Here is a 27,218-nt window from a genome sequence, read left to right as displayed (position 1 = left end):
ACTTGAAGGTGTATACTAGGTTTCAAGTAGCAGATTGGCAAGTAGCAGCAGCAAGAGGCCTGCTAAACTGAACTGCATGAATCTATAATAGGCCAGGCACAAGGAAGTCGCTATCATACAAATGAAGTGTTCGGCTTATTACAAATACAAAGGGAAGAAATTCTTTATTAGAAACCAACTCATTTCCTATGTATCTACGGGATTTCATAACACTCAAATTATATTTTTTCTTGCCATTAGAATACTTATTTGCAATATAGCAAATGATCAAGTTTTCTCTATAGAGGCTATAATGATTCATTGTTTGATTATAAATTAGAACTTAAAAATATATTTTTAAAATACTTTAATAGAGTACATTTTTATTTTCAAGTTTATGAGGGTGCTGTGGACATGATCAATTGAGTCACGTTGTCTTATTCTTGGAGTTAAACAAGATCACACCCTCCCTTCCTAGTCTTAATATGCAATGGCCTTTGTCCATGGGCACGTGGTGGTAGGCAACAGACTCAACAGCAGAAGAAGTCAGATCCAGCTCAAAATTATTTTGTAAGCTTCCTTTCCTAATTTTTTTTCCAGCATTTTCTCATTATTGTTTACTCTTTCACGTACAGTTCTAACCTTTAAATTTTCAATACAATTTTATCCTGAAACTGTTAGAACTTCTTTTTTATATGTTTGATATTTTTGGTTATTAATTTCTGTAATGCCTACCACTATAAATGTATATGTGTAACATGTAGCACACACAAATGCATATCCATACAATGTAGCATAATTTTTGGAGATTAGAAAAACCTAACTCCCACATATTAGCTTGATAACAGAATAGTATTTAAAATAGCTGACTCAGTTTCCTTATCTGTTAAGTGGAGGAAATAATAACACTGTAGGTTTGTTGTCAGCTTTTAATAGATGTGACATCTATTTACATTCCAGAAGGATAATTCAGCTACTACATGAAGAACAGACTGTAGGAGTACAAGGGAGTAAGATGGTAAACCACGATCAAGAAATGTTGGCAAAGGTGACAATGGCTCAGGTTATAGTGTAACAATGGAAATTATGAGAAGTATATAAAATATGAATGCATTTAGAAGCTAAAGGCAATAGAATTCCTAGTATATTGGATACAGGGCATATGAGAGAGACACCAAAGATCATACCGAGTGTTTTGACCTAAGCAACTAAAATAATAGAATTGGCATTAACTAATGTAGAACTCACAAATGTAGAGAAAGATTCAGTTTAGTTTTGAGCCTGTTAAGGATAAGATTTCTGGTAGATCGTCTTTTAGTTAGTAAACCCTTATAAATTTAAAAGCTGAAAGCAATAACAATTTAATTACTTGTGCATCTGCAACTTGATCAGAGCTCAGCAGGAATAACTCACCCCTTATTCACACTGACGGGTGGTGACACCAAGGCTGAGGTAACCTAAGAGCTAGGGACTGGGATCATTTAGGTTCACTCACTCAACATGTCCAGCAGTTGGTGCTGGCTGTCAGCTTGGACCTTAGCTAGAGTTATTAGTGGGAACTACACTGGCCCCTCCGAGGGGTTGCTTGGCTTGCTCACAGCAGAGTGGCTGGCCTCTAAGAGCTTCCCAAGAGAACTATGTGGAAGTTTTATCTTCTTTTATGATGTAGCCTCAGATTTTACAACGTATCACTTCCATAATAGTCATAGGCCCACCCAAATTCCAGTATATGGAAAAGATGTTCCCCTTTTCTGTTTGCAAGAGTCAATGTCACATTTTAAGAAGAGCATGTGGAATGCCAGATATTATTGTAATCATCTTGGAAAATAAAATCGGCCACAGCCCTCTAATTGAAAATGTTGAACAAGCAATATATAAAAACATAAAAATCTAGAGTTTAGAGTGAGGTATGGCTATAACCATTTTAAAATCTTTAACATTTAGGGGGGATGAGACCACCACAGAAGAGAAAAACACCAAAGACTGAGATGTGGGGAACTCCAGCATTAAGGTGTCAAAGAGAAAAAAGAACTAACAAAGGAGAGTGTGTTGGAATGACTACGAAATAGAACAATCAGGAGAACTGGTTTCCTTCTTCCCCATATTGTCTCTTGAAATCCACCTCTCCTTGAGATCTGCCCTAGTATTAGAAACTGAGTTTGTTTAGATATGCAGTATATCCTGTTTGGTCTGGGAACTGATGCCAGCTCAGTTGATGAAATATAACTTGTCTAAATATGTCAAAATAATCTCTTCCCTTTGGGTATTGACTGGTCTAAGGATGGGCATGTAACCCATTTCCAGTTAAGGGAAAACAAAGGAACTGACATGAAAACTTTTCCCAAATAAAACCAGAAGATCTAGCAAGGAAAAGGTGTTTTATCTTATCTCCCTCCTCCTTAAGTCTAAACATACTCCCTGAAGATTTATCAAGCATGTTATAACACGGGACCATAATATCAAGTATAAGACAAAATATAACCTAGTGAAGATGGCAACTGAAAAAGGTAGAAAGAGAAATCCCTATAGACTTTCACTCTAACGTTTTGCATTCAAGAGCAATTCTTAACCAATGTAGCTTTTTCAATTTATATATGGTAATCTTTGCTTGAAGTGTGACAAACTGTTGGTGTTATTTCCCTCTCTTATATTAACCTTCTTTGTTTTTTTTTTCTATCATACTAATGCCATGACTTATTTTTATAGCATCTGTCAAGAAAATAAAGCAAATGATGATATTGGAAAAACTACATACAACCTATAACAAATAAAAGCGTTTAGACTTTCATGAGAGTTGAACTGATATTTTACATATATAGACTCCATTCTAAATCAGTGTTTACATAATGCTGTGTATCTAATACACCATGGTCCGCTTTTTCACCCCTCCAAAAGTAAGAGGAGTTGTATTAACTTAAAAATATCCACTCTTTAAAAACAAAGAAACAAAAAACCCTTAAGTCAAATCATACTAGCAGTGAAAGAAACGCTGTGGTGTGAAGTTATATAGTTTTGTAATAGGACTACTTCTATATTATTGCTTAAGAGAAAAGCAGTTATCAGTCAGCAACTTATTCTTTACCAGCCAGTATACTAAGCCCTGGGGATAGATAAATAAAGCAAACACACATGACTATTCTCCTCATAGCACAGTAAAAAATAGAGACATTACCCAGTCCAGTGAAAAAATAGAGCTACTAAGCAAATAAATATAAGCAAATAAGCAACTATTAATGCACAGAATTTATAAAAAATGAAAGTACTAGGTACTTTGGTTTCACAGAACAGAATTATCTGATCTATTTACAAAGCCAGGGAAAAACAAATAAAATTTAGCAAAGTAGGAAAGAAAACATTGCCAATAAAGTAAAGAGATTATTCAAAGACTAGGAGTAGAAGAGAATAGGAAATATGTGAACATATTTTTAAAACTATGAAGTCCAGAGATTGACTGTGATACCAAAGAGGCAGTAGCAGGAGTTTGCGACTGAATATTTACATAAGACCTGATGAAGAAGGATCACAACAGAAATTATGGACTTTTCACAAAAGTCAATGGGAATCCCTTGAAAGGGATTTATACAAGCTTTATATTAAAAGAAAAAAAAAGCAAAAAGGAAAAAAAGTCACTCTGCCTTTAATGTTAGGAGATCAATTGTGAAGTCACTGCAGTGGTGTATGTGTAAGATAAGAACAGATTTAATTAGAGTGGAAGTAGCAAAGATGGAATGTGGTAGATTGATGATCTTTAGAAAAAAAATATTAACAGAATTTGATGGCAGATTGAATTCACTTCCATGTTAGATATGCACAATCTGAGTGCCTATGAAACAACCAAATGGAAAAACAGAGATGTCAAAAAGGCAGGTAGACATATTTATCTGGAACTCCAGGGGAAAAAAAAATACAATGTTTGGAATGAACATGTTGCATGGCGATCACAGACTTGTAAATGGAAACCGAAGCTTTAGAAATATTGAAGAATGAAGTTGGCTATCATTCATTCAGCAAATAATTGAGTACCTGTTTTGTAAACAGTCATAGGGCAGAACTTTAAATTGAGAATCTAGAAATATATTGGTATACTTACTTGGATTTACACATACATTAAAGAAATGCATAATAAATATGACCCCATCAAATATGTACTAAAATATACACCATGGCGTGAAAATAAACTTTTTCTTGTAGTTAGGTAAGATACTGAGTTTTGTTTCAAACATTATAACTAAAAATAAATATTAATATGGACATCTGGATTTTTTAAATGAAACTTACAAAAACTCACTTAAAACTCAAGGTACACATAAAGCTTAAAATTACCCTTTCTCTGGGTGCACAGCTATAGATCTTGGTTGATCCAGGCCTTGGGAAATAATTACATAACGGAAAGAGCCATTGAGTCTTGCAACTTCAATTAAGTTGAAACCATGGTCTGTCCAATATATGTTACCTAGGAGAAATACAGATGGGTTTATAATATAGTTGTGAGAAAGAAAATGATTTATTAGTTATGGCTAAAATTAACTTTCTGAGCATTCACATAACTATCAAGAAATCATTTACTTCCTATATTTATTTTTATGTGTGCATTTCCTAAGCAGAAAGCTGTAAATAAACTAATATTCAAATACTTTCTAATCTCACACATCTGTAGTTTAAACCATATAATGAAACATTTATGTGTTACAAATAAGTTGAAACTTCTCACCTAAAGAAGGGATCTATTTTAACTTTCTACTGACTGCAGGCAAAAGAGAACTTCTGACACTTTTGTTTACCTGCCTCACAGTTCTCAGGAGATTTGGGCAAAGTTACCACTACATAATCTACTTCTGCATAAAAACACTTGTCCAAAGGCTCAAAAGCATTAGAAAGAATGAAGCCAAGAGCAAAAGAGACTATTTATCCCTGTGGCTAGAAGTACAAAAAAAATGTTATGAGTCGGAAACAGAATTTTTATGAAGGAGATTGAGACCCTAACAAAATAGGTGTGAAATGAAAACAGAAAAAGCCATGGATTATACCAGCAATCCAGTCAATAGCTATCCCCTCCACTCTTCCCAAGCCATTGGTAATGATATCTTCTTTCCAAGTCTGATCTCTTTTAGCTCGGCTAATTTTATTGAAGCCCATGTCTGTCCAGTAGATGGTATCATTTTCTATGGATAAGACAGAAAGAAAAAAAAAAACAAAAACAAAAAACATACACATACACTATAAAAGGTATCGATATATTGATATATGTATTAGGATCACATTGCATTAGTATTTTGGGTGTACTACATGTATAAATAGTTTTCAGGACAATTTATTAAAACAAATGGTAATAAATACATTAAAACAACATGAAAGGACCTAGTCAAATGAATTTTTAAAGTACTTTTGAAATATATATGGAAATGACCTATCACATCCTTTATTATTTTTTCTTCATTTTCCTACTCATTTTAACTCAATAAATACTTATCCCACATTATTTTGCAATCTTGATATCAAACCATGCTATTTTGGACCACAGTTTTTGTCTTCACACCCATACCTGTGTCTGAGTCCTCTAAATATAGAAAAGAATACTATTGGAGACAATCAACAAAGTCTCAAAGCAGAGAGAAAATGGAAAAGAAACATAAGGGCATTTCAACTGCATCAAGAGTGTTTTAAGCATAAGGTCATTCAAAATGTATAAAGCCTTAAAAATGCCCTAGCATCCAATTATTCCTTCTGAGGAGCTAGTTTCCCAAATGTCAACTGCAAACCCCTTACATTATTTTTCAAACTCTCATTGGACAAATGGGCTTAAGCATACTTGAAAAATGGCTCTATCCTATCATAGAGTCTTTAAATAACAGTGCTTTTTGAATATTTGAATGAAAAATGTGTCTAAAGATTACAAATGAAATATATTATATGTGCATGCATATGCATAAAGGGTAGCAATTATAGACCAATGATTTTAAAAATAGCCACCAGAAAGACGCTGGGGACAAATCATTAAATAATAAATTTGCCACCAACTAAGTAAGTTTTCGTGTTGTGATCTACGTGGCCATTTGAAGAACAAATCCTTTAAGACCAATATAATTTCCCTCTGGCACAGTGACAGACTATGGAAATAAAGAAAAAGCAATTAGTATAATAAAGCCATTTATCAGTAAGTTTTGAGATTCCATTTCTATTAAAATACAGTCTAAACTCTTCGCCTAATTGAAAAAAGATTCCAAAACCCCCTTGTTCTCAAGAATGGTTAAGTCAAATATGTAATTGTTTGAAGCAGAGCAGGTAACATTTTCAAATATATATCTGGAAAGCAAAAATTTGTTTGATTTTTCCCAATTTTGTAAAAGTATTAGTTAACATGATTTCATTTTGAAAGAGTGAATCAATCAACAACAATAAGCATTATTTTTGCATGAACACTAAGCATTATACCTAATCCAAATCTCCTCCACAAATGTTAGACCCATATATCTAACTGCCCACTTTGTATCTCCACTTGTAGCTAGACAAGGAAATCTTGGTATACGAAGGACAAATTCTGGATTTCTACAGGAAACAGCCTTGTCTTATAACCTTCCACAAAGCAACTCCACATGTCACAACAGTATGATAGATGGCATCTCCATCCTTTGTTTCTTGGGCTAAAAACCTCATATTATCCTTGATTACTTTTTCTCAAACTTCACATCTAATCCATCACCCCAATATTCTCATATTCAATCTATTACCAATTAGTTTTGCCCTTTTTATTCTTCTTTCAAATCATATCCATCATCCAACCACCTCTCATACACTCCACTGCTTATAATGTAATCCAAACTATTATTAACTCTTGCCTAAAGTACAGTTGACTCTTGAACAACCTGAGTTTGAACTGTGTGGGTCTACTTACATGTGGATTTCTTTCAATAAATACATTGAACAATATTGATATAGGCACTGACACACAATTTATCTTGTAAACAGATGATATAAACTCACAGCATCAATAAATTCAGTACTTTCCGTACTGTAAATGTATTTCTCTTACATTTTTCTTAATAACCTTTTCTTTTTCTAGCTTCCTTTATTGTAAGAATATAGTATATAATACATTGAACATACATACGAAATATGTGTTAAAAGTATGTGTTAATTATGTTATTGGTAAGGTTTCTAGTCAATAGTAGGCTATTAGTAGTTAAGTTCTGAGGGAGTCAAAAGTTATATGCAGATTTTCAACTGTGCAGGGGTCAACCCCATTATTGTCCAAGGTCAACTGTATTGCAAATAGCTTCCTAACTTATTGCCCTGCTTCACTTTTGCCTCAGTACTCCCCTTTCCTCCCCAGTCCTTTCTCTAATTAGGGGCCATTGTTACCCTTTGAAAAGGTAAACAAGATCATTTCTCTCCCTTCCACTCAAACTCTCTAATCATTCGCCATCTCATCCAAGGTAAAATTAAATTTCCCTCCCATGACTTTCATCCTCTACACACACCCTTCAACCCTCTCTCACCTGACATCCTTCCACTCTCCCCCTTGTTCATCATCTCTGGTAGCACAGATCTTCCTCTTCCTAACACAAGCCAAATACTATCAGTCTAAGAATCTTTATATTACTCTTTTTGTTTGGAAGCACTTTCCTCAGATATCTGCACAGCCCTGTCTTAGCTTAGCCCTTCTTACTGAAACTTTCCCTGACTACTCTATAAAACATTATTTTCTGGGCATGTTCTACGCCCCTTACCAAACCTATTTTTGTCCTTAGCATTTATTACTGTCAAACCCATTATATATTGGTTTGTTTCTTTAGTGTCTGTCTTATCTCACAGAAATGTAATCTTTGTGAGGTTTGGGGCTTTATTTTGTTTACTGCTTTATCCCTAGCACTTAGAGTAGTACCTGACACATATAGTAAGCCCAAAGTAAATGCCTGGCAAACAAATGAATGAATGTGATAAGCCATACAAAGACTGTCTGGAAGGGGATACAAGGAAGACATAGCGATTACCAGAAGAAACTTTATATGCTCAATAAGGAGAAGGTATGCACATGAAAAAATTGACTAACAATTCACAATAGTGTAGCATGAGCAGCATATACATAGAACAGGTAAGTAATTTTGCAAGATCCATTCACAACAATCTTCACAAGTATTAGGAAAAAATACCCTATTCTTCATATGAATCTTACCTTTTTCTTAATTTTTTTAAATGTTTATTTATTGTTGAGAGACAGAGAGAGACAGATCATGAGCAGGGGATGGGCAGAGAGAGAGGGAGACACAGAATCCAAAGCAGGCTCTAAGCTTTCAGCACAGAGCCCAACTTGAGGCTCAAACCCACAAAATGTGAGATCATGACCTGAGCCAAAGTCAGATGCTTACCAACTGAGCCACCCAGGTGCTCCTGAACCTTACTTTTGTATTACTCTCTAATAGCTCTGCCAGGCCTGCAAAATCCTACTCCATATAACCAGGAAACACTCTTTCTCACATATACCACTACATCCTGCATATACTTTTATGGTCATATTGAGCTGAAATTGGGGCTTGACATTTCTTCTTAGAAACAGACTGTGAGATAATTCAAAGGTAGGAGTTGCAACTGACCCAACTTTTACCAATGTAGTCACAATGTGCAGTAGACACTTCATAAATATTCACTTTGTGAACAGTAGATTAATTTGTAATGCTGAGGCTGTCTCTGAATGGTCAAGTCCACTCGATCAAAGCAGGGAGAAACTGAGAAGCTTCCCTGTATTATTTCTAGCAGGTATATTTGGGAGATCAGTGAGCAAATCAATCATGTGGTGATACAGTAAAGAGGATCAAAAGGACAGAAGAATTAAATCAATCATATCCAATCTCTTATCAATTCTTCCACATACATACTGCATTCCTACACACCCTAAATTAAATACGTTCACTAATATATAAGAATATATTTTCAAGGGGTACCTAGGTGGCTCAGTTGGTTAGGTGTGCAACTTCGGCTCAGGTCACGATCTCCTGGTTTGTGGGTTTGAGCCCTGCTTGGGGCTGTGTGCTGACAGCTCAGAGCCTAGAGCCCGCTTTGGATTCTGTGTCTCCCTCTCTCTCTGCCCCTCACCTGCTCATTCTCTCTCTCTCTCTCTAAGAATAAACATTAAATAAAAAATAAAAAAATATATTTTCAAATATCTGGAAATATCTGCAAAGTAAACATAAATTATGTCAAGAATGTTTTAATTAGGAATAAAATCAGACTGAAAGATGATAAAATTTAACCAAACACTATAAAGACACAAAACAGAAATACATATAAATATAGAAAAGGAAGAAAAGATTCTCATAACTGCCCTGACCCTTATTCCAAAATAAGATTTTTTTTAAACTCTAATTATACTTATTCAACAGATACCTAAAAAATATTTGGTACATCCTAAATAATATTGTAGGCTTAGGAGTGTGGTGGGGAATATGATGGACAGCCTTTGTAATCATGGAATGCACTTCTGGAGTTGAATTAAAAATAAATTATCTTAAGACATATGATAATTGGTAATGTATAAAATAATTACAAAATTGGAAAATTGAACTTGTAATTTAAGGTAATAATGATTATAATTAGCTCCCCACAGATACAATAAGACACATAGGACACTTAGTAACTATTTTCAAGGATTACATAGAGAGAGATCAGAAGCCAGCTATTGTGCATTGTAAATACGGTCAGAATTAAAAGAAAATCCACTTAGGGGTCAGGAATGCAACTGGTACAGCCACTCTGGAAAATGGTATGGAGGTTCCTCAAAAAATTAAAAATAGGACTACCCTACCACCCAGCAACTGCACTACTAGGTATTTATCCAAGGGACACAGGTGTGCGGTTTCGCAGGGGCACACGCACCGCAATGTTTATAGCAGCGCTATCTACAAGAGCCAAAGTATGGAAAGAGCCCAAATGTCCATTGACAGATGAATGGATAAAGAAGATGTGATATACATACACAATGGAGTATTATTCTGCAATCAAAAAGAATGAAATCTTGCCATTTGCAACTACGTGGATGGAACTAGAGGGGATTAGGCTAAGCGAAATTAGAAAAATACAAATATCATATGACTTCACTCATATGAGGAATTTAAGATACAAACCAGATGAATATAAGGGAAGGGAAACAAAAATAATATGAAAACAAAGACGGGGAGAAAACATAGGAGACTCTTAAATACAGAGAACAAACTGAGGGTTGCTGGAGAGGCTGTAGGTAAGGGGCATTAAGGAAGACACTTGTTGGGATGAGCCCTGGGTGTTATACATATCATTCCATGAATCACTGGAATCTACTCCTGAAATAATTATCCTACTATATGCTAACTAACTTGGATATAAATTAAAAAATAAATTTAAAAAAGCCACAAATGATATTTGTCTATAAAACAAGGAAGAGGCCTACTGACAAGGAGAAAAGTTAAACTTTTTGAGTTAAGCTGAAGAGCTAACCATCTACAGAAATAGATTGTGCATGGTCCTGTCTGAAAATAGGAAACAAGAAACACACGTCTCTTAAAATCCTTTCGCCCTTAGCTGTCTGTATTTTAGGATTAATTAACAAACACTTATTGATAATCTATTGTAAATACACCAGCCTCCATGTTATCTCAGGCTGCTGAGTCCTTCCTAGAAAATTCAAAGTCCTGTTTCCCCGTGTAAATTTACATACTATTTCAGAAAACACGATACACACACACACACACACACACACACACACACACACACACAAACAGATAAAATATAACATATAAGGTTACCCTGCTTCTCTCTCCTAACGAAATAATTACCAGCACAGTAGGAAGATAGCAGACTACAGTGTAAGGAGTTTAGGGTTGGGTTCTTAGCATTTATCATTGTTCTCCTATTAACTGTAAGACTTTCACGATGTTACTTTGTCTCTCCTGGCCTGTTTCCTCATATATGAATATAATATAGAAATAGAAAGAGAGAGATATACAGATATAAGTAAAAGAAGGTAAAATTTAGATAAACTTTAGGGTTTCTTTCAACTGTGATGTTTTACTGTTAAGATTTAATTTTTCAGTTGCACTTAAGGGAATACAGTATCTCAAAGTTCTGTCCAATCTGAACTGCTATATAGATCTTCCTTTTTACTCTGTAATTTTTTTGTTTCTCAATTTAACTGGCTCCATTGTCTGGAGCTAAAAAGAATAAAGCATATGATTTTTCCAAGAATGTGCTACTAAAGGGTATTAAGCCACATTTAATTTTTCAACCACAGACCTTTACATTTATGCTATTAAATGTTACCTTGTTCCATTTGATCAGGGATCCTGCCAGTTGATATTTTTAAAAACTCATGTTATCCAATGACTCCTTTTTGTGATACCCACAAATTTGATCAGTAGGTTTTCTACATCTTTATTCAAGGCAATAATAAATACATTGAACTGGACCAAAAATATACTTTTGGCATACCACTTTCTACAGTAATTGTGGAGCTCCACCATCCCTTCACATCTGGCTGATTCAACCAGGAAGAACACCTAGTTCAGAAGAAGAGGCAAGAAATCCTCAAGTTTCTCTGCTTTCCAGGAACTGGTCCAACATGCTGATCTACTTTGGTTGACAGTGCTTACTTTGGAAGATATGGGGCAAATGGCTTCAAGTAAGGAATGACTTTAGAATGTGTTATTAAAAAGTAAAGGCAAGCTTATTATTTTAGCTTCTTCCTCAGTGGCTATTTTTCCCCCCTTGCACTAGTGTTGAGTAGGTCTGATAGGTAAAAATTCCAGTGAAGCCAGTCAAGAGACTGACTTTTGGATTGATCTTTATAAATATTGTAATATATTTGTAAAAGATTTATATTTAGGGTGTTTATCACACATCACCAGACTTTAGTCCTTTGTTTTGTAGGGAATTCTGAAAGGTAAAGTAAATATAACAAATACAATCACAACTTCGCTAGAAGTAATTACATCCAAACTTAATTCTGAGAACACCAAAAGACTGTGAACATTACTGGCTCCTATTATAATTGTTGTTATTATTTTGCAAATAAGAGCAAGTGCTATGGGGATTAGGCAAAAAATGTGAAGATGGAAAGAGTTTGAGATTGTTAATACTGGATTAAAAGGAGCTATAAAGAAAATGAAAGAGAAATAGGTGAAGGAAGGAAGAAAGGAAGGGAGGAAGCGAGGATGGAAGGAATCACACATCTATTTTATCACTGGCAGAGCCATGTGATTTAAAAGAGAATATTAGGCATAGGAGAACAGTAAGATAAACTGAGGCATTCTAAAAATAAACTTTTAAAAATATTGTAATTGGTGCTTGAAGGAGACATTCTTCTATTATCTTTTATCAATATATTGCTGATATATTAAAATGATTAACTATCACACTATGTAAAAAATGTGACTATATTTTGGATCTAGAACCTAGTATGAGAAAGACTACTGGATGGCAAAAAAAAAATTGTCATAGTGACGATGTAAAAATTAGAAGTTACCCCACAATTTATTTTTAAAAATATTACTATAAATTTCCTTTTGCCTTAAAAAAAAAACTCTAGCATAAACAAATCCTTCTCAAATGATCTGAGTTTGGTCATTAGATCTGGTGATAAGGATAGATTCTAGTACCTAGTTTCTAAGGTAATAATTTAGTGAATGAGGGCATGGAAGCCCAGAATCTGGTTGACCTCTAGGAGACTTACTTTTCCCAGGTTTGTAAACTAAGAAAATTATATAAATTATAGAATTTATATATATTTATAAAACTAGATAAATTTTACAGGGAACAATCTTTAGTAACAGGTTCTGCTAGTACCTTTGTAGAGCTTACACAGAACATGTTAAGAAGGTCAAGTTAGCTACACAACACAAAGAATTACTTAAGGACAGCTCCAACTTGTGAGTACTAAAATTCACAAATGTGTTTAGCTGCTTTGTTGAATTTCTTTGTTTTCATCTTGTTGGACCCATTATACTCTATCCCACACTTTAAAAGCAAAGACATTAGGGGCACCTGGGTGGCTCAGTTGGTTAAGTGGTTGACTTTGGCTCAGGTCATTATCTCACAGTTCATGGTTTGAGCCCTACAGAGGCTGGAGTTTGTTTCGGAATCTCTGTCTCCCTTTCTCTCTCCCCTGCCCGTGCTCTGCCTCTCACTGTCTCTCAAAAATAAATAAACATTAAAAAAAATTTAAAACAAAGACATTAATGCTCAGTTCCAAAAACATATGATAACTTACCGGAAGTTCTATATAAAGTATGTCCTAGGTTCTTTTTTTTTTTTTTCAATTTACTTTGAGAAAGAGAGGCAGAGAAGGGAAGGGGTGAAAGAGAGAGAAGGGAAGGAAGGGGCAGAGCAAGAAGGATAATCTCACAAACCATGAGATCCTGACCTAAGCCAAAATCAAGAGTTGGACCCTTAACCAACTGAGCCACCCAGGCACCCCACTGTGCCCTGGTTTCTTGATAAACTTCAGGCTTAGGTTCTAGAGTGTTATATCTATGGTTATTCAACTATTGTCAATTAGAGTACTCTTTATTACTTTATAGGGAAAGCTGTTAGGATTTTATGTATGTATTTTTAGCTTGTGTTGTTATATACAATACAATATTAGCTGTAAGGAGTCACTATTAAATTCATGGTGCTGATGTTTATCCAGAACCTGCACTTTAACTTTGATTGTTGGGATCAGAAAGAACAATATCCCTCACCTTGCTAACCCTCCAACCACCAGCTTTTACTTGGACTTTAATTGTTTACTATCACTTCCAGATGAGCTGGTTGCACACACCTTTCCCCTTTTGAGGTCAGAAATATATGCCTCCTCCATGGTTTTTATTGTCATTTATCAGCAGTGGCCTTAACAGGCAGGCTGAGAAATTTGACTGTTATTCCATTTACAAAGGCTTCCATGCAATTCATTAAATTCTAACTTAGTTAAGATAATGATTTCCAAACTTATTTTCATTCTAAAGCTTTGACACTTATGACTGTTACCTCTAATCTAAACCCTTTCTTTTGTTCTTTCAAAAATCACCTTGTAATTTTTGGAAAGAAGAGACTTTCTCATATCACCCCTACCTTTTCCAGTCATCATACATCTCAATGCAATTATTTTGTTCCTTTTCTATGTAATTTCAATCCAGATACTGGATTCAGAACTTTGCCGAATCCACTTTTTAAAATCCCACCCACACATGAAATACAAATACAACAGAATTAATCGAAGCATGTGATAGGGAAATATATGATAACAACATAAAAACTTCAAACTGAAAATTAGATACTTTATTCTAAAAAGTGCTCTGGCCATACCCACCAGAGGTGATTTTCCAGTGGCAGCTTCACATCGCATGCTAGCCTCAGCTCCTCTCCTCCATCTCATCTCAGTGTCTAATTTCCTCCCCTTTCAGATTACCCTGTCTCCAAAAAGAAACCCTCTATAACTACTGTCCCCAACCTCAGCAACAGGTTTGCCTTTACACAGGTAAACCTGTGTCAAATGACTGCCCATTAGTATTGCCTCAAGAAGCTCAAAACAAAACAAAGAAAACAGACAAACAACAACAACAAAAAAAACCCACTAAATATACATGCACACCTCAGAGATTTCAGATTGTTTAGTCTGGGGTAGTGTGCTGGTTGAGAATTACTAGTTAACTCATCAAAAGTAAGGATAAGAAGAACAAACACTTATTATTTAACAGTGCTCAAGATCTTGTGAGGGACAGACACTGCTATTGTAAAGTGCTACCTAATCCCCATTACAATCTCACTGCTGTTAATGGCTCATTCCTAAAGGGAACTGAAAAGAGAAAAGAGGGAGAGAAGAGCTTGGCACCTTCTCCAGAATATCACATTGGGGACTTTTTTTTTCTCCAGTTGTAGGAGGTCTTTAACTTGGGGGGGAGATATATATATATATATATATATATATATATATATATATATATATATACACACACACACACACACACATATATATAATATATATGTATATATAATGCATGTGTATATATATATATACACATATTGTATATATAATGTATACATATATGTATTTTTAAATCTGTTCAGTTAGTTCTAATGAGACAAGAAAACTGAAAGGACCCCATAAAATAAGCCATTTTTTTTTTCCTTTACTCTGGCTTCGACTCTAGCTGTGTAGCTGTGTGTGGCTTACAACTGCATCCCACTCCACATGTGCCTTGTAATGCAAAGAACATAAGTCCTATGTGTTTGGGACAAAGAGATAATGATATCTTTGGAGTCTTTCAGCACAATAGATAACATCTAAGGACTGAATGGGTGGGTTGTCATGTTCTCCAAGAACTTTGACTCCAAACACCTTGATACCAAGACCCTTGGGCTTCAGACCCTTGGGAATGAATGACTTATGAAGGACACCAGGACCTGGTCTTTATTCTGACCAGTTCCTGGATGCCTGATTGCCAATAAAAACTCCAGATCCCAAACAAAGAGGAGACTCCCTCCTTTCCTTTCTGAGTCTCCTGGACAGTTTGCTCTATGTCTTCAATAAACTGTGCTTTCACCTCCTACTGGCTAATGTTTGATTTCCATTTTGGCTGGTCCTGCTTGAGCCCCCTTTGGGTCCTTGGATCCTGACCACCTGCATCATTGATATGTCACTGGCCCCAGATTTGTTAGAAATCACTATTTTTCAATCTTTGCCTGAGTCAAGCTAAATCACAAGGCAGGTCAAGATTACTTTGTTGGGGTGGGGCGCCTGGGTGGCTCAGTTGGTTAAGCGGCCGACTTCAGCTCAGGTCATGATCTCGTGGTCTGTGAGTTCAAGCCCCGCGTCGGGCTCTGTGCTGACAGCTCAGAGCCTGGAGCCTGTTTCACATTCTGTGTCTCCTTCTCTCTGACCCTCCCCATTCATGGTCTGTCTCTGTCTCAAAAATAAATAAACGTTAAAAAAATTAAAAAAAAAGATTACTTTGATGAAGGAGCATGAGGCAGGCTAAGGGGCAAAGCCCAATCTAGCACACACCTCCCTGCCCCCAAGGTGGGACAGGTATAATATTTCTTGGATACTGCAGGCTACCCCAAAACAGGAAAGGACCAATGGAAAAAAAAAAAAAGGTTAAACTGAAACTGAGTAAGAGCCTTCACCAAAAAGGCAATCCCATGAAGAGCCTATAGTCGAGGAACTCCCTACTGTCTTAATGGTAATGCTTTGCTAGAGGGAAAAACAACCTTAGATTGTTGACAGCTAGATCTCCAGTAACCTTGAGTGTTTAGCATATGAAAATCCCTTTAGAAACACCCTCTCCCCCAATTGCATAAAACGGTTACCCCCTACATTTTCAGTGCAGCTCTTTCAGCCAAGGGATCCTGTCCCTATGCTTTAATAAAATCACCTTTTTGCACCAAAGACACCTTCAAGAATTCTTTCATGGCTGTCAGCTCCAGACCCCATGAATCCTCACCATCACCCCAAAGCTATCAACTTTGAGTGTAGATCCTTCTCCATTCTCAGTAAGCTGGCTTTTATTGAACTATATCCTCTACCAAAGGTATGTATCTATTCTTCCCTTTATCTTTTTTTCTTTTAGATTATACCGATATTGTGAGCCCTGAAGTTGATCACATTCCTATGTTTGCACTAGTTACTATAAATATGAACTTCCAGCAAAAATAGAGAATTTTACAGCATGCAGTTTACCTCTAGTTCCATGTTATTTTTCCCTAATTTTTCTCTTAGCACTCATTCCCTCACATCTTAATTGTTTATCTTAATGTCATTCCTATATTTTTGAAAGTACATATAATAATTTTTAGAATAAGAGGAGCTATATATATTTTAACTTATCAGATCATACATTATACATATGTGACATCAGAGTTGGGTATACACACTGTACAGAATGGCTAAGAAGACCAAGAAAAATCCAAGACAATGTAAGAAAAACGTTAAAATGGTAGTTTTTACATTTTTGTTTATTTTTTTTATAATTTCTATTTTAGTGTATATTTTATAACGTATTAGATCATAATATTTAGTGTAGTAATAACACACTCCTTACAAGTTAATAATTTTTTAATAAAATAATAAATAAAAACCATGGATTTTAAGTGAAATCTCTTCTTGTCTAACCAGTAGTTTATATGATAAATAAGAAAGGTTTGCTACCACCACTGTGGCTGCTACTTTCCATTAGCGCCCTGTACCATGCTCTGTGCCATCATGGAGCAGCAGTTGAAACCACTGGAGCAGACTATGAGTGTTATGGAAATTGAGAGGAAGGCAAGGTCAGTCAAGGGCATCAGGAAAACTTCAGGCAAGAAGTGAGGCTTTCACTGACCTTTGAAGAGAGGGTAGCATTTGGATTAGCATTTGGAGAAATGTACAATATAGTTTACACAAACCTAGTTGAGATAAAGAACCAATTTAATTATTGTGGTCATCTTCATAATCATAGGAAGGATGACAAGCATTTCAAGAAGATTGGAGAACAAAAACTGTGATGACAGCCCTTTGTGAAGCCATCAGATACCTATGTACAAATATGAAGTTTTACTTTGTATTCTTTTCCAACTTTGAAAGCATTTCTTTAAACATTTTGCAGGTTAATAAGGACCCAAGTTCTCAATATTTCATATTAAAAGGATTCAATAATAAAGTGCTAATGAATTACATTTGTTTCTTTCATTTTGAGAAAGGCAAATCGATACAAACGCTAATGGGCAATTTTCTTACAGCAACAAATCACTAAAGAACTCCATCCTTGTGAGTAAATAAAATAAAATCTGCAGACTTCAAAGGTTTTAGATATCTTAATCCCCTTAAGGTACAATGTTATGAAACCTTAGATAATGTACATTCTCTTTTAAATTGCTCTTTTATCAAATAAGAAATACATGCCCGTCTAGCTTTTGTGTCCTGAATAGAATTTGCATTAAACATACTTATTATAAAAGCAATTCCATTTTCAGGTTTTGAACTGTTTCCTCTCAGGGTAACAAAAAGAATCTTTCACATTTTCTTAAGCATTCACTGTTTTTTCTCTTCAAAGCAATTGCACCGTGCTGTTTTTCACATGCATTAAGTTAGTTTTCACAGCCCTTGTGTTCCTAATTTTGTCTTTCAGGTAGCATATAAGAACTAAAATGTGCTGTCACAGTCTCTTCCTCTTCAGATTAGAAGAGGACCAATAGCAGCTCCAAGGAGAAATTGTTTTAATTTATTCTTTTTCAGATTTTCAAAGCTAAGCTATAAAATTGAGACAGCATGTTGAATAGATATGTCTTCAGGGGACACCCACTCAGACATTTCTTCAGGAAACCATCAACCCATTTCAGAAAACAATGCTATGTAATTTCACTTTTATTTTTTAAATAGGGAAAGACAAAAATCATGTTCCTTAAATGCTTGGTTTTTATATTATGCCTCAAATTAGTCAACCAGACAAAGATGGAGTGTATATGTGAAAACCAGAGCTTTTCTAAGCAAATATATACATTTTTTTCATCATCACTCCTGGTGAAAAAAATATCTTACTTAAGAAGTTTACTGAACCTGGGTGCTTGGGTGGCTTGGTTGGTTAAGCGCCCGACTTCGGCTCAGGTCATGATCTCAAGGTTGGTGGGTTCGAGCCCTACATCAGACTCTTGTGCTGACAGCTCGGACCCTGAAGCCTGCCTTGAATTCTATGTCTCCCTCTCTCTCTGCCCCTCCCCCACTCATGCTCCATCTCTATCTCTCAAAAATGAATAAATATTTTTTTAAAAATTAAAAAAAAAGAAGTTTACTGAAGAGAGAAATGTAACATAATAACTAAAGGCTTGGATACTGTGTTCTGACTTCCTAAACTGAAAAGCTCAGTGGATCTATGACATGGGTAAATTACTTCATCTTTCTGGTCAGTTTCCCAGTATATAAATAGGTAATAGAGATGTTGTGAGGATTAAATAAATCCAATCTTGGTTAAAGCACTTAACATCTAGTACATAATATAATAAATTATCAACTATCAAAATTTAAAAACACAAAGTATGTAGTAAAATAAAAAAAAACTATACAAATTTGGTATCAATTTGGTAATTTTATATGCTTTTAATTTTTTTTAACATTTATTTATTTTTGTGAGACAGAGACAGAGCACTAGTGGGATAGGGGCAGAGAGAGAGAGAGAGAGACCCAGAATCCGAAGCAGGCTTCAGGGTCTGAGCTGTAAGCACAGAGACCGAAGTGGGGCTCAAACTCACGAACAATGAGATCATGACCTGTGCGGAAGTTAGACCCCTAGGCCACTGAGCCACTCAGGTACCCCTAAATTTTCAGATAAGAGAACATGGTTAAATAATTTTGAAATTTTATGTTATGCCTGATTTGTATAACAATGCTACCCAGGCACCCAATGCTTTTGAAATTTTAATAAGGTTTTAGTTTAACATCCTATCATCTTTTATAAATTTAAAATTTTAATCTTACCAATATTAAATGAAACAGAAAATGCCTTGAAAATAATCAGACATTGCTATATATTTCCAGTCACCATCTATGACTTTTTATATTAAAATTTAAGGGGTGCCTGGGTGGCGCAGTCGGTTAAGCGTCCGACTTCAGCCAGGTCACAATCTCGCGGTCCGTGAGTTCGAGCCCCGCGTCAGGCTCTGGGCTGATGGCTCAGAGCCTGGAGCCTGTTTCCGATTCTGTGTCTCCCTCTCTCTCTGCCCCTCCCCCGTTCATGTTCTGTCTCTCTCTGTCCCAAAAATAAATAAATGTTGAAAAAAAATTTTAAATATATTAAAATTTAACATTGATTTGGATGCAAAGTAGCATTTCATATTTTCAGAAAGGCAAAGTTAACTTTACTATGAAAAGTTACACAGAAAATTTGGTGTAAGAATTGAAATTGTCAGCATTTATTGTACTTAAGGGTAGGCCAAAAATTCAGGATAGGAAGAAGTCGTTATTAACACCATTAAGGAATCAATAAAATTTGTCCTAAATGGGCATTTTAAATGCCTATGCATATCATTTAAATCATATGTGACAAATAAATATGAGAATCTTATCATACCAATTATTTTCTAGTTTGACTTCACTATTGAATCATACCTAACATGATAATAAACAGTCTATAAATGTGCACTGCTTGGACTTTCAGAAACAATGATTCTTTTTATAAACAAATTCCTGTTAAAAACAGAAAAAAAATATAAATCAATACTTTTTGTTGAGAATTGTATGTATTATAGAGGATGCAAAAATGACCAAGAAGCCTCCTTCAATCGTTCCAGAGATTCAATCACCCTCGTGTAAGTACTTGGTAGTCACATACATTACTTAACATTCCATAGTGAATCAAAATTGCTTCTCAACCTACACTGGGAGAACATTAGAGAATACTCCTAGTTAGCTCCACAGAAGCCAATGCAAAACTTTGGGCTGTATAGATATAAAAGCTCAATGAATGAATGATCAAGTACGACTGTCTCATTCTTACCATCTGAATGTTCAAATTCAGCATGGCAGATCAACTCATTCTAGCTACCCTCAATCTCCTCCTTTACCTTTTATTCTATCAGTTGATGAGAGGAACAATATTCCTCACCCAAACTAAAAACTTGAGAGGTATCCTTGATTCATTCTGTATCTATTTACCTTATCCCCACATTTAATCAATTACCAAGTTCTGCATGTTTTAATGCTTCTTTAAAAAAAAAAGTTCACTTATTTATTTATAAGCAACAGTGTGAGTGGGGGAGGGGCAGAGAGAGAGAGAAAGAGAGAATTCCAAGAAGGCTCCCTGCTGCAGGTGCAGAGCCCCATGGGGTGGAGGGTGGGGGGAGAACAGGGGGCTTGAACTCACAAAACTGGGAGATCATGACCTGAATCAAAACCAAGAGTTGGATGCTTAACGAACTGAGACACTTAGGGGCCTTTTTTTTTTTGTAATCTGCATATCGCACTACAGTTTTATTTAGGTCCTCACCATATTTCTTCTGAATTATTTCGATAGCCTCCTAAATGGTCTCCAGTCCTATAATTGTATTCTCCTTAAACCCATTCTCACAACTAACAGGGTAACTTAGCTAAAATGCAAACCAGATCTTATCACTGTTCCTACTGCTAGGTTTCTCATGACCCCAGGATAAACATCATATTTCTTAATAAGTCATATAAGGCCACCTATGATCAAAAACAGTGGCCTCCAAACATTTTTTTAGAGTATAACAATTTGAGTATCCACCCTTTATATATTTTTTCTTCCATTATACATGTACACACACATGAATCATGCACAATGTAAATTTGATAGAGAAACAAGAAAACATAAACACTTCTAATATTTCCTCCTAGCTAACTTATTTAGTTACAGGGTGTGCACCTTGCTTCCCTCTTAGAAAGATTGAGCCCATAATACTTCTTTGGTTTTGTCCAGTACACCTTCCTGCCTCAGGCTTAACTCTATCTGAATCAGCCCTTGCTCACTGTACACACACCCATCATATTATTTCTCACTCTATGCCTTTTCCCATGTCATTTTTTCTACACCTCTTTACCCAAGAATCCATTATTCAGACATTAAGACTCATGTCTTCCTCTTCCAGGAAGCCTTCTTGACTATCCCAGTCTAGGTCACTACCCTGCTCGCTGCTCTCATAGTAACCTGTGCTTATCTCCAATACCTGTACTTAAAACAGAATACTGCACAGCTCACTTTTTATGCATCATCGTTTCCAGTAGACTGAAACTGGTTTTTGTTCATCTTGAATCCAGTGTCTTTCTACAGCTTTCCATAAAGAATAATTGAATAAATGTTGACATCCAATTAACAATAGTATAAATAGAATCAAGTAAATGGTAAAAAAAAAAAAAAAAGTTAAAGCAGAGGATTATCTACAGCAAAATATGGTAAGATGGAATATAATTCCTGAGAAGTAATTTCATAAGGTACTAACACTTTAGCCAATTATCAAATCAGTTAGAGAATATGCATTGAATGGCCAATTTGTGAAACTAGATATTCCCTCCAGCAAAACATTAAAATCAGGTGGTAGGATATAATTATAGTAAGCACCACTATAATAAGTTTCATTATATATCAACAACTATAAGTTAAATGAACAAAAGGTGAAGTTCGGGAATCAGAGTACTTTTTGAAGTTCTGAATATTTAAAATTAAAACAATGTTTGACAAGCTATACACAAAAAGATATAGTATTTGTCTCCTGTTGTTTAGCTGTCTCCTGTGCAGCACCATACTGCAATCCTATGATGTCTTGGATTTGCTTGAATTAGATAAAACAAACCAATCATGAATTGAAACAGGTGATGGGGCACATGGAGGGTTTAGCATACTCAACTCTCTACCTTTTTATATATGTTTCAAAGTTTCCATGGTGAAAGTTTAAAAAGAACTCCAATAGACTGAAAGAAGTTTTCATTTATTATTCCTAATCAAATTAGGAAGCTTTTATGGTAATAAAATATATAAATAATCTCTACTCTTTAACATGACTTGGATGGAACTCTCAGTATCTTACCCATGCTGGAAATTAACAAAGTTTCAGAAAGATTTTACCTGAACTATATACTATACTAACCACAAAATTACCCCTCCCCCAACCAAAAAAGCAAAACAAAAACAAAAACAAAAAATCCCTGAAGCAAAGAAAGTATTTATACAAGCTAGGCTTTGGAGGGTACATACTAGAAATAATCATATTCTTGGTCTTAGCAGAATCAGCAACAGGTTTACTAGAATTATAGTCTTGAAACAGCACATGTAAGAGGGTGATTTTTCTATTGAATTAGACTATGCTAATTGATAGACTATGCTAATTAATTGACTATGATAGAAGGTTAGAAATTTGATTTGAAAACTAGCAAGGATAAAATGAAAACAAAATCCCTATATCAGCTTGCATTATCAGGTAAATGAAGAGAGATAGAATTTAATATTAAAAAAATAACAATTAGGTAGAGTCAGACATTTAAAAAAAAATGTAAAACATCCCAGAGAGATAAAGAAAAACAGAACTCCTTGAGATATTTTCACTCAGTGAGAATACAAATGAAATCCTTTCAGAAAGTTTGTGATAGAACATCTTAAGAAGGGTAGATCAAAGACAAAGACTTGTTCTGAAGTAACTAACTTGAAATGTTTTCAATTACCAAAGCAGATATATAACAATTCTTTCTATAAACATATGCTATGTATTTGTGTGTTCGTAGGTGTGTGTATATTCTTTGCTCTTGCTATATTACCTTGAGCTCCAAGCCTCTTAGATTTAAAAAGAAAAACAGGAGCACCTGGGTAGCTTTTGATATCGGCTCAGGTCATTATCTCATGGTTCATAGCATCAGAGCCCCGCATTGGGCTGTGAGCTGACAGAACTTAGGATTCTCTCTCTCCCTCCCCTTCTAACTCTCTATCTCTCAAAATACATTTAAAAAGTTTTTTGTAAAAAGGAAAAAAATACAGTTATAGGCTAGTAAATAAATATGTCTACAGAATCTAATGCTTAAGGAAAACTAGTGAATGGACCTGCCCTCTTCCAATGGACTTCAAGTTGAGTCAGTGCATGCCATAAATAAGACTTTATTTATGATACATTTGAAGCAAAACATTATCCTACAAATTTTACAGTGTAAATCTTATTTTGTTGTTGTTTTACCCTAACTTATATGAAAATTAATGATTAAATCAGAAAGCTAAGTAATGAAAACTATGCTCCACAAAAGCTATGTACAAGAAAGTCCTAAACATTATTCATAAAAGCCACAAACTAGAAATGTGCATAAACGTTCATCAATAAAAGAACGGATAAACAACCTATGGTGTATTTACACAATCGAGTATTACTCAATGATAAAAAGAGACACTACTAACACATACAACAATATGATGATCTGAAAAATATGGTGTCAAGAGAAAGAAATCAGATGCTAATGCATACATTTTGTGTAATTCCATTTATATAAAATTCTAGAATAGGCAAAACTAACCTACAGAGATAAAGATCAGATCAGTGATTGCTTCTCTGAAGAGGAGCAAGAGAGAACTTTCTGAAGTAACACAAATGTTTTTTGTCTTGCTATTTATTCATCAAAACTGGATGAAAGGCACACTTAATGTCTGAGCATTTTACTATAGGTAAATGACACTTAAATACAGAAAAAAAAATCAAAGTATAGAAATATTTGTTTAAAAATCCCCTATGATGATTTTTAAGTCCATAAATCTGGCTGGATCTAATACATTTCATCCTAAAACACAGATATGCCTTTGGCATGAAGGACCCTAGGAATATATTTGCCTAATCATTTTTTAATTGTTTTTTTAACGTTTATTTATTTTTGAAAGGGGGAGGAGGGAGGGAGACAAAATCTGAAGCAAGCTCCCTGCTCTGAGCTGTCAGCATAGAGCCCAACATGGGGCTCAAACTCACAAACCGTGAGATCCTGACTTGAGCCAAAGTCCAGACACTTAACCAACTGAGCCACGCAGGCAACTGTACATTTGCCTAATCTTAAGGAAATCACAATGGAAAAGCAAACTCACAGGCCAATAGACAATAACACATCAGTAGAAAAGTTCCGTGCCAATTCAATGGGGCAGACAAATTGAAAACAAGCTCTGAGTACAGGCCACTTTGATGGGACCTTTTCAATTATCCTGGAGGTATAAACTTGAATCCTGCTCTCTATGAAAATGAAATTCTGAAAGGCAGTAAAGAAATGTACCTACACAACTAAAATTTGAAAGTATACTAAAGAAACATGCAGAAATTGAACAGCTCGAGATGATGACATAGGAGGATCATGAATTCGTTGGTGTCTACAGTTACATATGAAACAATTTCCTTCTAAAAAATACTAAATCCTGGCTGAGTGACACCTACACATCTGACAAATGAAAAGAAAACCTCATCAAAGCAGGCAGGAGAGTGTGGGACACAACTAGCCATAAACCCCACCTTTGGTTCACAACCCGCAATTGAGAAGTAACTCAACCCAGAGCTTCTCTGTAAGGAGTGGAGAGATCTAATCCCACATGGGGCACCCCAACTTTTAAGACGTGCACTCTAGAGGTGAGCCCCCAAAATATCTAATTTTGAAAAACGAATGGGCTTGTGTTCCTAGACCCGTAAGACCCTAGCGATATGAGAAACGAGAAATGGGCATGTGCTCAGGCTCGCCTGCCCCGGGGCCCAGCTCAGAGGCAGCTATTGTGCCCAAACATAAAGTGAAGGAGGTTCACCTACTTATACTAAAGTGCTGACCTGAGCAGTAGGTATCTGATTTTGCACACACCTCTAGGATCCTGCTGGAACTCTCTCCAGGGCCAGGCTGGCGGTTGCCATTTTGGGGCTGTTCTCTTCCGGAAGGAAGCTTTTCTCTTTTTCAATGCTGTATGTATATATTTAAATAGGCTTCACACCCAGCACAGCAGCCACCACCAGGAGGAACCCACACCCTGAGATCAAGACCTGAGCTGAGATCAAGACCTGAGCTGCAATCATGGCTCTGAGGCTTAACCAACAGAACCATTCAGGCAAACCTGGAAGCTTTTCTTATTATAACAAAATTTAATTATTAATTAGTTGATTTATTATTTATCAATTATATATTATAATTAATTACTATTATTTGTTAAATATATTAAATTTTTTACTTGTGCTAAAGCATCGTTTTTCTTAGGTTTTATTTAAATTCCAGTTAATATATAGCGTAATATTAGTTTCAGTAATACAACATTGTGATACTTCAGTTTAGTTAACTTGATTTTTAAAAAAACAGAAATTTATTCTTTCACATTTCTGAAAGCCAAGAGTCTGAAGTCAGTATCACTGGGCTGACAGCAAGGTATGTGCAGAGCCATGTTTCCTTCAGAAGCTTTAAGGGAGAATCTGTTCTTTGCCTCTTCCAGCTTCTGGGGCTGCTGACATTCCTTTGCTAGTGACTATATCACACTAATGCTGCCTCCATGGTCACATCACCTTCTCTTCTTTATCAAATCTCCCTCTTCCTCTCCCCTATAAGAATAGTGTGATTATATTTAGGGCCTACCTCGATAACCCAGGATATTCTTCCCACCTCAAGATCTTTAATGTACTCCCAACTGCAAAGAGCTTATAATTCAAAATAACATTTACAGGTTCAGGAATCATGACCTAATTTTTATGGGGGCACTGTTCTGTCTCTTACACTGGGGCTACCAGATATTTGCAAAATAGACTGACTTATCATTTCTCTCCTTAGCCACATGTGTTGCCATATAAGCCTGCCAAAGATAAGAGTGTTGGAGAGAGGATGTGTATAGGATTTTATGCACCACCCACTAATGACATTAAGATCCCCTCATGTCCCCAGGCATGTCCTGGTATCTGAATGGCCAGCTGGACCTCTGGCATCTTTCAGGAGATGTTTCAGCAATCTATTCACAACCAACAGGAAAAAAAAAAGTCTTACCAGTTTCTCACAATGGCCGGGGTTTATTAGGAATGATCTTTTAGGGGACAGCAGAAGGTAGTACTCCCTTCCACCTTTTCCACTTTCCTAGAAGGAAGTTTTACATGCATTGGGTGCCCCAATCTTTGTTTCTGATGCCCAAAGGGCATCTCTTGATCCATTGACCCTATGGCCAGGGGAGCTTACAATCCTCGTCCCATGTGACACAGTCCCATATGACTCAGCAATTTCTCTTCTGGGTATTTATCCCAAGAAAAAGGCTAACTCAAAAAGACATACGCACCCCCATGTTCATTGCAGCACTGTTTATAACAGCTCATGATAACAACCTAAGTGCCCATCCATGGGTGAATGGAGGAAAAAAGTGTGTCATATATATATATGTATATATATATATATATATATGTATATATATACATATATATATACACACACACATAATATATACTATCTATTATTATAATATATATTATATATGTGATGGAATATTATTCAGCCATAGAAAAGAATGAAATCTTTTCATTTGCAACAATAGGGAGGGACCTTGAGGGCATTAAGCTAAATGGAATAGGTCAGAGATAACAAATACCCAATAGTATATTATTTCCTTTAAATGTGGAATTAAGGAAAGAAAGAAAGAAAGAAAGAAAGAAAGAAAGAAAGAAAGAAAGAAAGAAAAGAAAGAGAAATTTAAAGAAAGAAAGAAAACACAAACTTATGGGGGAAAAAGACTGAATTCCCTTGGAGAATTTGAAGAGAAGGTAGATGGTTAAGAGAAGAGCAATGTGCTCGA

The 27,218-nt window shown here is 35.5% G+C and overlaps 1 protein-coding gene across 1 annotated transcript in view; it reads right to left on the bottom strand.

The window, feature by feature from the left end:
• LRP1B (LDL receptor related protein 1B) overlaps positions 1-27,218 on the bottom strand; it is a 1,903,200-nt gene that overhangs the window by 485,626 nt on the left and 1,390,356 nt on the right. Inside the window, exons 36-37 of the mRNA XM_047873645.1 lie at positions 5,007-5,141; positions 4,303-4,432 (exon numbers count right to left, since the gene is read on the bottom strand). Of these exons, the coding sequence (XP_047729601.1) occupies positions 4,303-4,432; positions 5,007-5,141 (265 nt within the window). The remainder of the gene's footprint in view (positions 1-4,302; positions 4,433-5,006; positions 5,142-27,218) is intronic.

Source organism: Prionailurus viverrinus, chromosome C1, assembly GCF_022837055.1.
Source record: "Prionailurus viverrinus isolate Anna chromosome C1, UM_Priviv_1.0, whole genome shotgun sequence".
NCBI lineage: Eukaryota > Metazoa > Chordata > Mammalia > Carnivora > Felidae > Prionailurus > Prionailurus viverrinus.
This window is presented reverse-complemented; position numbering and strand designations above follow the sequence as displayed.